Here is a 15,452-nt window from a genome sequence, read left to right as displayed (position 1 = left end):
GGGAAATTTATGTAATATATAGGCATGTGGACTGTGTGTTATTTGGCTGCTGTATGTCTGGGGAGAGAGTGGCTGTCGCCATAGTGACAAACCCCACAGCTCTGGATCAACAACTGTCCTCGGCCCCGCCCTCTCTCCCTCCCCCTAAACCTATGGCCAGAGCGATGATGACCACTCTGGGTTGTGGTGACCAGACTGGCTTCTGTAACTGCATTTCCCCGTTATACGGTGCTCTGTGTCAAAGCTCATGCCGCCTACTCCGGTGTGAGGGCATGGAGTATAGCGATACCTCCCACCGTTTTCCCCAGGGACCCTGTAAAGCCCCCGCCACTGCATTGCTGATCCGCATGTGCTGACTGACCGCGGGTAAACTGCCCACCGCCAGAAGTGTAGTGGTCCGACGCACGTGATGCGTTTGGCCAGATGACCGCATCTTAAGTTTCACAAACGCTGGCAGGTACTAGTTGTGGATCAAAGGATTGCTGGCAGATGTGTGGTTTGTCGGGTGGGAGGGCATGTTTTAAAATCGTTTTTATGTTTTCACAGAAAGTGTTGTCATGTTTCTAAACCGTTGGCCTGTGTACTTTTTTTACGATGGCTCTGCAGAAGAGCAACTCCGGGGCATAAAAGTTTGTTTTGTTAACCGAATATATTAATGCTTCTGTCTGAATGCTTTTTTTTTGGGGGGGGGGGGCAGACGGACACCGACAGGATTCATGGTGTTCATGTGTTTCTTTTAATGACAGCAGTCAATATAACAACTGAACTAAACATCAGAACATTTATTTTTTTATTTAATTTTGTTTACTTTTCAGGTGGTTGACGCAACACATTTTCCGATGCACGTGCTCTGTCCGCTGGTGGGAGTGTGCTCACCTGTGTGCGTATTGGGGCGGAACTCCACCATGCGTGATACAGAGAGCTGAGGAGAATTGTAAATGCGCGACCGTGTAGAGACAAAAAATGACAAGCTGTTGTGTGAAGAAGATAAATAGCATAAAGCTATTTAGTTTAATTAAAGGACAATGTATAGACCTGTTCTATAGGAAAGGTGACCTTAAATGACTTCTGTTGTGATCTGGCGCTATATAGAAAGTAAAATTAAATAAAATTAACTTGACCTTCAGAGGGAGGGAGGTGCCGTTGGGGGGGGTGCGACGCCACCTTAATATAATGGTAGGGGAAACACTGTTCTGCATGTATTTTAATTGCATACATAAATAATTCACTTTTTCTACTTTGGGGGGTGGAGTCAGCCTTGATGACCTTTTGTTGTCCGGTTGCTCGTAGGTATCAATCATCAGCTGCCCATCCTTACACAGTTTAATCGACTTGTGCTTGTTTAGCCATGCTTCTGAAAGATTTGGTTCGTGTTTCCCTGGTAACGTTTCAGGTAGTGTGATTGGTCATAAAATTGGTTTGTCTTTAAAGGGTTACCTTAGTGTGGAGATCTGTGTGCCCCATATATGGCAGCGCTGACATCCCTCAGCCCTTCCAAATTAACATCTAGGAAGAACATGTCTAAAAGCCACTGTGCAATGTCCGGTTTGAGCTGTGCTGTGGAGATCTGTGGAGCTTCGGGCCGTAATTATCTCCCCCCTACTGGCCCAGTCTCCCTGATAGACTCCGAGAGAAGTGCTTGTTTCCGGCATAATGCTTCCTCAGACAGGCCAGGGCCAGGGTCAGGCTATCTATTGTAAACACCTGAATTTGAGGAGATAGCCGTGTTTGCTTAGCGGCCCGGATACACCATAGGGAGGGGGACAGGCAGGTGTTCACCACGCATTCTGTACACTCCGGTTCATTCATTTTTATTTGCTTGTTTTTCAACATTATTCAATCCGATGCTGTGGGTCACAAGTCAAGCTGTTTTCAGAGACATTTCCCAAAATCGTCGCTGGTCAGATGAAATGCTTTTCGGCTGATTGACTGACTGGTCAGATCGCGGGGTGGGGCGAGGTCTCCTTGTGGCTTAATGTTCAGATCACGGCTGCAGTTAATCCTGCTGTAGGTAACGACTGGAATTCCTGCTACTTAATGGCACTAATGAGTGTGACCGGCCAATCTGAACACACGGCGGTGTGATCTGTGTCCTTGGGAGACCACTGCCTCGCCAAGCTCCTCTTTGCGGCTAACCCATGATGACCTTGATTTCTTTCACACATTACTGGCCTGACCCCCCCCCTCCCCCAAATTCTCAGTGAATGATCCTGTAAGAGTGCCTGCCGCCCCTTTTAATACCTCCATATTGTTCTCCATTACACTCGTTTTCCGTTCTTTCTTTGACAGAGGAGAGCATATTAAAAAATAGCATTGGGAGCAGAATATATGGGGTCATGTGATATTTTTCATGCCGGGTGACTCCTACATTAAAAAAAACGTGGTGAAGTCAGCTTACACAGTGCTGGTGCAGTAACTGGATAACATGTTACTAACCATTGTGAAGAAGCAGAAGAAGCAAGCATTTCTCACATGGTGACCAGGGGATACGTTTAATAAAGCAATGTATGTATCGCGTCCTGTTTCTGCTGTTGTGCCTGCACTGCAGTGAGATGAAGCGGCTTGCGTTTTGTTTTCAACGTTAGACTGCTTTGAATATCAAGGAGAATTCCTGTCCTCCTCGTGCTTCCTAATCATTTGAGTGTCACTGGTGCGCATATATGTTCTTCCGGGTCGACCTTCCCAGCTTCTTGGGATCGGTGCCAAAGCAAGCAGCCACAGAACCTACAGGTGACCTACAGGTGACCTTCTGACCTACAGATTCCACACTAGAAGGCAGGGGGCGCCATAGATTCCAATTTGGCCCTAAGTGTGTGTGTGTTGGGACTGCTGAAGTCGCATACGATTTGCTGTCATAAAAACAGTGTGGTGCTTTTGTTGGCTTGATGCTCCTTTTTAACTAACGACGGTGACTTTGTCCGTAACTAGTCTTTAGTGCCTACTGTCCTCAGTGTTGACACTCTGTTCTTCCCAAGTACTGGCTTGATGTCTGATACAATGACCACAAAGTGATTTCTGTCTGTAGTCTGTTCACAGCATCCACAGCTTCCTATTTTGTATATATGTAACAAGAACAACAACAAATTTATTTTTGTATAGCGCAGTTTCATGACATTACATCGTCTCAAAGCGCTTTACAGCATATATATGTAATATATATATTTTTTGACCAGTTAGCACTGTGACCATGCGTATGGCCCACACGCTGCCTTTGTGGCAGAGATTGACATAAAAGGTGAATGCGTACTTGCGTACCAGTTATGTCAATCCCTGACTATAATGTTCTGTAATGCACTATAATCAGGGGTGCACATAACTGAGCTGCATTCACCATATAAAGTGATATTTGCTACAATTTCTTGTTGTAGCAGCTCAGATGCGTACTTATTTTGTGTGCATTTGCTCTGCTATGACAGAAAATTACCTTGAATTTTAACCTCTATACTGCAAATGAAGTACAAATTAGCTGTATAAAGGTTAAAATGGCCAGTAATTTCTTGTCAAAGTGGCGCTAATGCACATAAAATAAGTGCGGATTTGTGTTGTTACGATAAGAAATGGCTGCATGTATCGCTTTTTATATGACAAATGCCTGCTTGTGTACCAGTTATGTGTATCCCTGAGTAAAACGTATGCTATCCCATACCACATAGTATTATACTGTACTGTAGTATAATGTGGTATGGAATAGTATATTGACTAATAGTATAACATACTATAACGAAGTATATTTTATATTTTTTACTGTATAGTAATGCATTGTAGTGTTATGCTGTAGTGTAATATGCTGTGTTGCAGTAAAATACTGTATTATAGACTAGGCTTTTGTGATTTGGTCTCACCAACCTGCAAAGGACATGATCAGATGGTTTGGTTGTAATCTTCCATTTCTTGGACATGATGCCTCATGGTGCACTGCGGAGGGAACCTTCATTGCTGCATGCACAGTGCTTGTTTTATTTGTGGGAAGTCTCACGTCATCTTGTGTGGATACCGTGCTCCTGATTGACAGCCTCTTCCTTTGGTGCATAGCTCTGCTGGCCTGCCCTTCATCTCTCTTTCCCCTGGGTCTCCCTCTGTGTGTTCCTCCCTCTCCACACGCCTGTCTCCCTCCCTCTCTGCATGCCCATCTTTCTGTTTCCATACATTTCTCCTTCCTCTCTCTTTCCATTCTCTCTCCCTCCCTCTCTCCTTCTCCATACCCTCCTGTACCCCTGTATGCTCCTCTATCTCAGTCTGTACCCTTCTCTCCATACCCTTTTCTCTCTCTCTCCGTGCGCTCCTCTCCCACTTTCCTTAAACCTCGCTGTCTCGCTTTCTGTCCCCTCCTCTGTCTCTCTCTATACTCTACTCCTCTCCCTACTCTCCTCTCTCTTTCCATACACTCCTCTCTCTCTCTTTCTATACTCTCTCTCTTTCCATACCTTTGTCTTTCTACACTGCTCGCTATTTCCGCACCCTTCTCTTTATCCTCCTGTCTCTCTCTTTTTTTTATACCCTCCTCTCTCTTTCATACCCTCCTCTCCGTACCCTCTTTCTTTTTCTAGGCCCTGTCCTTTATCCTCCTCACTCCTTTTCCATACCCTCCTCTTTGTGCCCTCTCCACTCTCTTTCTATACCCTTCTCACTCTTTTTCTATACCCAAGTCTTCCATACTCTCCTTTCTCCTCCTTATACTTCTTTCTCTCTGTCCTGTAGTGTTCGGCTATATACCGGCTCATACCGAAAACAGTTTTCGATTATTATGATATGAATTTTTCTTGTACTGCAGTACTGTTTTAAATAGCCTAAACAACATTCAGAAAATGGCGCAGCTGGAATCTGTTTAAGGGGGGACCTTTTTCACTGTTGCACCGCTAAAAATGTAACGCGAAATATCAGAAATGGAAGATATAGCTGATGCTGGAGTTGAAAATAATGAGACACTGGGGTTGTCAAAAATCGATTCTCAGATACTCATTTTTTATATCGATTAGTATCTGGTTAGATACTCATTTTTACCATTATTGATACCAACGGTGTGGTTTTCGCCTCATTCGCCACACTTCACACAGCACCGCTACAGCGCAGGCACACGTGCACGCACGCGCATGCACACACTCGCGCAGCCCCTCCCCTCTTCTCAATAGCCACTGAACGCATTCGTGCAGGTTAACGCTCACATACCAAGTTGGCCGAACATGGGATATGCTGCTGTTGAAGGCCCTATGCAAGCTGCTTTAGTAAAAAAACAAAAGCGCAAAAGTGCCGTTTTAAGTATTTTGCAGACGAGCATGGAAAGGCTAAGGGTGTCGGTAAGCCTCTATGCAAACAGTGCTACAAAGTTGTGGTGACGAAGTCAAGTAGCACGTCAAACTTGGCGAAGCATCTTAAAGACCGACATCCCAGTCTTTATGAGACACTTTGCGAAGTCAGTAAAGCTCGCATTCCAGCAACACTAAACTATTAAACACTTATCAAAAATGTTAACTTGGCCGGTGCACACCTTAACATTAGTCGTTTATCTATAAGCAGTTAGCCAACAAACACATTAGCCATCTGTCATCATTAAGGTAGCGGATAGGTGCCATGGCTAATAATAAAATAATATGGTTAATATGGGAACAAAACAAAAATGTGTCCTCTAAAATCCTGTAAAATGTGGTAAACACCCAGTTGTATACCGTGAAACTGATATAACTTAGAAAAAATACCATGCTGTAATTTTTTTTTTGTCATACTGCTCGGCTCTAGCGTCTTAAGAACATAAGAAATTTACAAATGAGAGGAGGCCATTCAGCCCATCAAGCTCGTTTGGGGAGAACTTGACTAATAGCTCAGAGTTGTTAAAATCTTATCTAGCTCTGATTTTAAAGGAACCCAGGGTTTTAGCTTGCACTACACTAGCAAGAAGATTATTCCATACTCTAACTACATGCTGTGTAAAGAAGTGCTTCCTCAAATTCATTTTAAAATGTTCTCCCGCTAATTTCCACCTATGGCCACCAGCTCTAGTATTTAAACTAATATTAAAGTAGCCATTTGGCTGAACAGCATCGAGACCTGTTAGGATCTTATATACCTGGATAATACCCCCCCCAATCTCCTATGCGCAAGGCTGAACAGATTCATCTCAGCTAACCTCTCCTCATAAGACATTCCTCTAAGATCAGGAATCATTCTTGTAGCCCTACTTTGAACCCTTTCCAAGGCAGCAATGGCCTTTTAAAGGTATGGTGACCAAACCTGCACACAATATTCTAGGTGGGGTCTTACCAAGGAATTACATAATCGTAGCATCACCTCCCTTGACTGAAACTCCACACACCTAGAGATGTAACCCAACATCCTATTGGCCTTTTTAATTTCTTCCCCATACTGGGGAGAGTGGGACATGGAAGCATCAACATACACACTGAGGTCTTTCTCATAATCAGCTATCAGCCTTTATGTTTTATCGTCCCATGACTGCATCTGCTGTTTGTGCCCCATGCATTTATATTAGGTATCATCATCAGCATAGAAACATACTCCCCTGCTAAGTATAACATTTAGCCTTGTAGACATGACTACTTCAACATGCATTTTCCTTGTGCTCAGACTAGTTATTCAGATTTGTTGTGGGTAAGTTGACATGAGCTGTTTCAGTTTATCCAGTATATAATGTATGGTTTGGATCAAGTCCTTTGACAGACCCATTATTTCATTAAGTGTGAATGCTTGTGATGCTGTGTGTGTAACTGCATGTTTCTCCTGCCTTCACAGCCTTTCGCTATGTGTGTCGCACTTCCCCCGCCATAGGGACTATGCGGTTCATGGTAGTTGTAGTCCTTGCAGTGGTTCATCATGCTGGTCTCCAAACAGAGCCGTCTCGCAGCGTGGTCTGTGATTTATTGGTGTCATGGGCCGACGTGAGATGCCTGGCATGGGGGGGGGGGGGGCTGCAGCGTCCCTACACCCGAGCTGAAGTACTCTCCCCTTCCAGCATTTGTTTTTCTCCACATGGAGATTTCCATGGCGACATGAGGGCCAGCCGGTGATCCTTGTGGCATTATTCACACGTGTTTTTCTCTTTCCAATCTGAATTAATTTTATGTAACAGCCGCTCACTGTTATTTTCATAAGTGCTGAAGCTTCATACGTCATATTGTTTTTTACTTTCTGTCAGTTCTCCTTAGCTTCATTTTGCATTCAATAGACAAAGGCAAACATTTAATTAATAACTCGTTTTACGCAGTAGAGCCTACGGAAAATGGGCAGCTGTTGGCCAATGGGTATGTCCCTGTCAGCGTAAAGTGTGATTACACCTTAAGCTGGAGAGTAATGGTCTGCCCCATAATGCCTGAACTATTGCCACAGGATTGAGGGTACCTAACCTGTAGATACTCTCTGCAGGCGGTTGGCGAATGAGAATGTCTGCTTGCCTCGTAGTGCGGCAAGTCCTGCTTGGACGGCATGCGCTGATCTTTTTAATGTGTTTGGGGACAGGCAGTGGGATGCCTGGAGGTGTCACCATTACCTGTCACACTGGGCTCACTGCAGAAGCGTCCCCACCACTGCTTTATGTGGAAGGGCGCCCTCTGCTGCCAGGTGTGACATGGCAACCGCGTAGTTGGCTTGATTGTTGCCTAACGTGCCTTCAGTCAAAGGGTGGCATTAACCCCCCCCCCCCCCCCCCCCGGGCTGTTCAATTGTAGTTTTATAGCTTTAAGATGGGGGGCCATGGGGTTCATTTCGAATCCTGGTATTTCCAGAATCCCAGCCTGAGGTCACGCTGCCCCTGGGTCGCTCCCACTAGATGCTCACCCTTCGTCTGTGGATTTTTCTCTCTTTCTTGGTATGTTTGAATAGTTCCCCCACCTCCAGATGTTGATAGCAGAGGTGTTGCATGCTCTGTTGCTTTGCTGTGCTGAAGGGCACAATTAAAAGATTAAATAATTTTTGTGAGTAAATCATGACTCCTGTGTCAGGTTGTGCACTGAAAGTGAGAATTTAATGGATGAGTTGGTCCCTAAAAAAAGCTCTATATCGGTGATATGGAAGTGGTTTGGCTTCTACCCAAACGATAAGGAACAAACAGTCGTTATTTGCAGAGTCTGCAGGGAACAGGTCCACAGCGTTTTGTTCTTGTTGATATTTTGTAACTAAGTATTAAGTGATATTAAGTAGCTAAGTATTTATTTAGCTTAAATAAACTTGTTGGCAAAATCGCACAAACTTATTAAAATCACTTCAGAAATGTTCTTTGGCCAAAATTTTGTTTTGTTCTTTAGGACTATATTTTTACAAAGGAAAATACTTTGGTTGTACTGTTCAGTAACCTGTAATAGTAATAAAATCTATATAATTCAAATCAGTATAAATACTGTGATAAAATCAAAACCGTGATTTAACTGTAAAAAATCGTAATATTTTTGCCATATCGTCCACCCCTATTTTTTAAGCCCCCCAGGGTTCACCTTAAATAAGCAGCAAGTCACTTGCCTGCTTGCTCATGGACGCTTTTCGTTTGCATTTAAATTTGCATGTGGAGTGCAGTCTCTCTCTATGACTTCATATTATTGTGCCTGCTGTCCACAGACTCAGTTGCCACTTGAAACACTGGTTCACAAAGTGGTAATGGGGGGGAGGGGGAACAATGAAAACAAGAGAGACAATGAGCTTTTGTGGGATGAAGGAAAAAAAATCACTAAGTGGAAGTCAGTCTCCTTGGGAGCTGAAGGTCTGTTTGATGAAAGTCATATTTCCTGGCTTCTTATTTAATACTATTATTTAACGTCCTGCTCTGTAGACAGCGGCTGTTATAGGGAGACTATAAATAACGCCAAGATAGTGAGGGGTTCTGGTGTTTTGTTGGTGGTTGTCCGAGATGCTCTTCGGCTGAGTCATATGTTAGCCTGCATACACTTTCTCCAGTCTCACCCTGACCTCCCACCCCCCTCTTTTCCCCAGCCTGTGGTCCAAGTATCGACATCAGGAATGACATCAGTGAGTTCAAACGCCTGGAGAACTGCACAGTGGTGGAGGGTTACCTGCAGATCCTGCTCATCGGTGACAAGGGCAGCAACGCCAACCAGGAGGTCTTCAGCACCCTCAGCTTCCCCAAGCTCACCATGGTGACCGACTACCTGCTGCTCTTCCGCGTCTCGGGCCTGGACAGCCTGAGCACGCTCTTCCCCAACCTGGCCGTCATCCGCGGCCGTAACCTCTTCTACAACTACGCCCTGGTGGTCTTCGAGATGACCAGCCTGAAGGACATCGGCCTGTACAGTCTGAGGAACATCACGAGAGGAGCCATCCGCATCGAGAAGAACCCAGAGCTCTGCTACCTCGACTCGGTGGACTGGTCCCTCATCATGGATGCAGAGTTCAACAACTTCATCGCTGGGAACAAGCAGTCCAAGGAGTGTGGGAATGTCTGCCCCGGCATCATGGAGGACAACCCTCAGTGCATCAAGACCAGCTTCAATGAGAACTACAATTACCGCTGCTGGACCTCCAACCACTGCCAGAAAGGTAGGCCTTGTCTTTTAGCTTTGCCCTGCCTCTCTGGTCCTCACCTCTTTTTCTTTAGTTTCCCCCACCAGCCCTTGCCTATTTAGTTCCATACCTGCCCCACCTCTCTCCACTTTGCCACAGCTTTCTTGTCCTTGTGGGTCCATATTTTGCTCCGCCTCTCCATCCATTGCTCCTCCCCTTGTCCTTATGGCCTGTATTTTGCTCCGCCTCTCCATCCATTGCTCCTCCCCTTGTCCTTATGGCCTGTATTTTGCTCCGCCTCTCCATCCATTGCCCCTCCCCTTGTCCTTATGGCCCATATTTTGCTCCGCCTCTCCATCCATTGCCCCTCCCCTTGTCCTTATGGCCCATATTTTGCTCCGCCTCTCCATTCATTGCCCCTCCCCGTGTCTTTTATAGGTCCATATTTTGTCCTGCCTCTCCATCACTGCCCTTCCCCTTGTCCTTATAGACCCATATGTTGCCCCTCCCTGCCTTGCTCCTCCCCCTTACCCTTATAGGGCCCATATTTTGCCTGACCTCTCCATCATTGCCCCTCCCCTTGTCCTTTATGACCGATATTTTGCCCCGCCCCTCCATCCATTGCTCTTCCCCTCCATCCATTGTCTCTCCCCTTGTCTTTATAGGCCCATATTTTGCCCTGCCTCTCCTTGTATTGCTCCTCCCGCTTGTCTTTATGGACCCATATTTTGCCCCGCCTCTCTCAGCTTTATCCTGGCCCCTTCTGCTTGTAGGGCCATACTTGCCCTGCCTTTCCCAGCTTTGCCCTGCCTCCCTTGTCCTCAATCTGCCTCTGTCAGCTTTACTCTCGAATGGCTCACAGGACTTGAGTAGTGGGCAGGTTGGGCCAGCTCCTCTGACAATATTTATTTCGGTCTGTTGGCACTCTGCAGGAGGTGAGATTTGTTTTTGTTTGCTTTCTCTCAGGATGGGCGTATCGTCGCTCCAGTAATTTAGCTGTTTTACCATGTTTGCCTTTCCTGCCTTTAACGAGATCCCGGCAAGGGCAACTCCTCCAGACTGCAGGGTTTTGGGGTCGAGTAGGTAAATGGGTGTCTGTCGGAGAACAGGTTCTGTGTATCTGTGCCGTGTTTCCAGTTTTTCTGTCTTCTGACTCAGTGAAAACATAAATCACTTGTTTTCGTTATTGATACCCTTTCCTTGGGCTGTGGAATCCTTCCCTCCTAGATAACTGCAGCACTGGCTTTACCTTAACTGTGTGTGTGTGTGTGTGTGTGGAGCATGCATGTTCTCCCAGTGTCTCCCAGTGGCTTTTCTATGGATTCTCTTGTTTTGTTTTGTTTTTTTTAACTAATCGGCATCTGAGAGTGTGAGATGAGCTAATGCCCTACAGTGGCCCACCACCCCATGAGTTCCAGGTGTACCCCAGCCTGTTCCTTTATGCTGCTTGGGATTGGTGCCAGGCCACCACAACCATGTTGGGATGCTGCAGCTGGAAGGTGGATCTGTGGATTCCTCAGGGACCTGGGTTCTTGATAGCGACCTGGATTCTGTATACTTCTCCTGATTCAACAGTACATCTACTCTTTGTTCGTGGGTTGTGTGGGCTGCCGTCCTTTTGTGTATTGAAATTACGGACATGCCGACATTCTAGAAGGCTTTGAGTATTTACTTTGTAACTGCTTCATTATAAAAGCTAGTTACATTTTATAAGCAGAATTTATTTTGGTCACATGCCATAATAATAGTCAATAATAAAGGAAGTTGGATCAATGAAGCACTGCCTGTTCATTGTCACTGTTAACCTGCTAGTATAGCTTAACTGTTAGGCCACACCCTAAGGTATTCTGTAGGCGGGGCTATACTGGTAAAGAGACGTCAATGGTAATATCAGAAGGCATGGTTTTTTTGGAAGGCAGAAGTCACTGTTTGGCACTGGAGGCCTTTAGGTAATTGGATCAAGCAAATATACAAGGCAGGCAGAAAACTGGGAGGCCGCTAGGTCCACCTCCACTGGCCTCTGCTGCCAGCGAGCCTGGGGGGCACGGAGACGCGCTAGAGAGCCTCACATGCGCTGCCAGCGAACCTGGGGGGCGCGGAGACGCGCTAGAGAGCCTCACATGCGCTGCCTGCTTGTGTGGGCAGCGGAAACAAGGGCTACATGGTACTGAAATATTTCAGATATTGCAAAGTGATGTATATATATTTTTTTGTGATAAATATTGCCATTTTCGTAAAGCAAAAAATTGAGTTAATAAATTTCTCACAAACCCATCTGAGCGATTTGAACAGGAGGAATGAAAATGATTATGGTGGTCTTGGAGGAGGCATACAGAGCTTATACAAAACCAGCTGAGGTAAACTTTACACTGACTTTTTAACAAAAACTAGATAATCTAGAAAATGAATATCATTAAAATTGCAAGGCTTTCCAAGTTTAGTTTCCTATGACAGAGTAAAAATGCTTTAGGGAAGCAATCCCCCCCCACCCCAGCAAATCTTATCACCAAGACTTTAAAATACAGGAGCTGCATTGAAACATAGTGTGGTACAATGTCCAGGTAGTACGAAGGTATGAAAAAGCCTGATTTAAACCCAGCCGATTGAAAATTGCTTGCGCAGAACATGCGACATCAATATTTTTTTTTTAAGAAATTTTAAATGGACAATGAAATAACCCAATCAAGCATTTACATAGAACATAACAAGCACCCCATCGTGAGATAACGCCCTAAAAAATAGTGAGAAAAGCAAAAATCTGTCGGTGGGAAAAAATCACCGGCGCACCACACTCCGGAGAAAGCTCAACTGAAAACTGAGGAAAAAGGGACAGTGGTGTAATTGAAACATTGCTGGTTCGAATCCCTGACTAGCAAGGTACCGCCCCCAAGCGCTGCTCCCCAGGCGCTGAATTAGCTGCCCCCTGCTATGTCACGATGTCATATATAGCTGAAATGCAACAATTTCCTTGTTGTGCACTGTGTGCTGTGTTGTGTCAGTAGTGATCCCTGATCTCCTAATTTAAAAAGTAACGATAATAGTAGAAATGTGATGTTAATATCACAGGTTGCCCAGCCATATTTCTGATTGGTGATTCGCTGTGTATTCAGAGTCTGCATGTCACTCTCTACCAACAGACTCTGTGTATCCAAAAACCCTTAAATCAGAGTAAATTATATCAGACAGACTTCTCTTGTAGATCAGTCGTGGAATACGAGAACCGTGCGAGTTTGTGTCAAGCAACAGAAAAATTTTAGCATGTCTGATTTAATTTCTTACTTGACCTTACCTATCCTACGAAGTGATTATTGTGTATGTAGAAGTTATGATGATATGGAAACTACATATCGTGCAGTCCTAACCAAATACAGTGCTCTAATGTTCTGACTTCATTAATTTAATTTACTGTAATTTTTTTGTTATTTATTTGAACTGACGTCCAGCCCATTAGGTTACGATCCTTCCCACTGACTCCGATCAGGATAAGTAGGTGGGTGAATGGATGCATGGATGGATAATATATTTATGTTAAACAAAAAGATGTGCTTAAATTGACAGTGGGGGGCCACATCTGGAAACTTTACTTCAGTCTAACTTGCTTTGTTTGCTGCTGAGACCTTCTGCTGTTAGTTAATTAAAATTAACTTTTTATAGATATGGGTCTCCATGGGGCTATCAATAGGTAGTGGAGCATTCAGAGCCCCCAACAGGCTGCTTCAGCAACATCCATTACCCCTGGTTGGGGGGACCTTGCGCTTTTGGTCCCTGGCGCCTCCAGCAGGCGGGGCAGTGTGCAGTCCAGATTGCGGGCCACCTCTGCTTTGGCCTCCGCATCCCACCGGGATTAGTCTGTGGGATGGTGTTGCGGCAGGCAGCCGTCTCGCTCTGTAGGGCAAACATCTGGAGCACAGATGTTTCTTTGAGGGTGTATGTGATAGCTTCCCATCAGTGTGGCCCAAGGCCTTGTGCTACCTCTCTATAGTTACCCCGCCAGTCTCTAGTTCTCACTGCCCGTGCGTCCCCATCATTTTTAAGTGGCCCCCTGCCCCTTGGGTACACAGTGTGGCCCTGCATATGCGTTTGTGAGGCTTAGGGGCTGAATTCCCCCCAGGGCTGACCGTCTGCGTCTCTCTTGCATGTCATCTCGCACCTCTTTATGCTTCTATATGGATGGTCTGAGCAAACCAATAAAACACATCAGGCTGTGTTGGAGTTTCTGCACTGCACCTAGATCACTGCAGCACTGGCTGTACCTTAACTGATACACCCCCCAGTGGCTCTTGGCCCTTACTGACACCCACAGGTCTTGTCTGTGTTTCATGCTCACCAGTCTGTGCCCCTGTTGCCGACACCGGAAGTTGTGATACCCATACCTGAGGGACCGGTTTGCTCTGTCATGTTCCAAGGCTTCAGCTCTGCTCGCAGGTTCCTGCCGATGCCGTCCAAAGAAGGATATGTTCATGCTGTAATTGCTGACAGATGACAAAAACCATATCAGAACTAATTGAACGTTTCCAGAGGTTTTGTGAAAAATCTGCTCCTTTTATATAGCTGTGACTTAATCGTGAATCTGTGCTGTTCTCTTGTAAATCTTGGAGGTGAAGGTGGGGGTGTGGGTGGGGGTGACGATGGGCCCACGTTCCCACTGTGTCTGAGTGTGTGTACGTGCTCCGGGACAGGTCGGAGCTCCGGGTGGGGCTCGCCAACTCGCTGAGGGAATGGCCGTCCCTTTGACTGGCCGTATAATTAGGCTGGCATTCCAGCCTTCTTAGTCACCGCTGTACAGAGGCGATCAAAGGGGCAACGAAGCCCTGTGGCGGCCGGCAAGGACCTACGGGGCCATTTTCTCCTGGTACGAGTGTGTGTGTGTGTGGGGGGGGGGGGGGGGTTTGCAGGTGAGGGAGCAACGGGAGCGCCAGGCTCTGTGTTCCAGTGCCTGAGTTTTGAAGGGGACTGTTTGCTGACACTGTGGTGGGCCCAAACGGTTTTTGGGGGGGTGGGGGGTCCTCAGTCCTCAGAGACGAGTGTAAGCCCATATTAGGTTAATATAGAGCTGTGCACTCTGAAAGGCGATTGCTTTGGCCTGGAGCGGCGCCCAATAGCGAGGAGCACGCTCAGTTTGTGCCCGTGATTTACAGCCGGTCCGGGGAGGTGTTTATGCCGGTGTCCTTATTGGCACTTACCGGTTGTAAGCATCAGTACAGAGATACGACGCCGTACAGTGGAGCCCCGTACTGTGGCGCGGTCCCCCATCAGCCAGCCCTTTATCATTCATCACGCAGTCGGCCTGAGTGGCATTTAATCCTCCTGGAGTCCCGTCTCGTCGCGGCCCATGAGGGTGGGGTCCAGCTGCTGATTCTGGGCTGTGTGTGGGACCTCGCTGTCGTAATCGGCAATGAACGTATCCAGCTGGCCCCGACTGGCGGACATAACCGAGCGAAATGCGTCTGTGAGTGCAGGCAGCCTTATGTGATGGGCGACACACACACACACACACACACACACACACACACACACACACACACACACACACACACACACACCACACACACACACACAGATTAGGTATCAGTATCTTTATGGGGACTTGCCATTCATTTCATGGGCAAAACCCTAATCCCAAAAATATATAACCAATGATATCCGCTGCTTAGGCATACAACTATATTTACATCAAATATACACATACAATCTGTATGTATGTGTATATTTATGTGTATTTTGGGGTCTGTGCAATTGTGTGCACTAATTTTATTATTTATTGTATTTGTTACAGTATTTTTTGGGTCTGTTTCTTTTCTGTTGCTTTGTATTTACTGGCTGTTGCAACAAGTAAATTTCCCCAGTGTGGGATCAATAAAGTCTTATCTACCTTAACCCCCACCCAGCTTTAGCTTTAACCAAGAGTAACCAAACAAAATACAAGACTCTTGGCATTTTTAGTTTTGGATTGCAGTCACAGATTTTTTTATAAAACTGTGTTTCCCTTGTTG

At 45.9% G+C, this 15,452-nt stretch overlaps 1 protein-coding gene across 2 annotated transcripts in view; it reads left to right on the top strand.

The window, feature by feature from the left end:
- The window catches only part of igf1ra (insulin-like growth factor 1a receptor), a 74,273-nt gene that overhangs the window by 5,011 nt on the left and 53,810 nt on the right, over positions 1-15,452 (top strand). For both annotated transcript variants that reach the window (XM_048972557.1, XM_048972556.1), the window contains exon 2: positions 8,932-9,495. In XM_048972557.1, the coding sequence (XP_048828514.1) occupies positions 8,932-9,495 (564 nt within the window). The remainder of the gene's footprint in view (positions 1-8,931; positions 9,496-15,452) is intronic.

The sequence above is a fragment of the Brienomyrus brachyistius genome, chromosome 13 (genome assembly GCF_023856365.1).
Source record: "Brienomyrus brachyistius isolate T26 chromosome 13, BBRACH_0.4, whole genome shotgun sequence".
Lineage (NCBI taxonomy): Eukaryota > Metazoa > Chordata > Actinopteri > Osteoglossiformes > Mormyridae > Brienomyrus > Brienomyrus brachyistius.
Note: the sequence above shows the minus strand (reverse complement) of the source record. Positions and strands in the feature narration are given on the sequence as shown.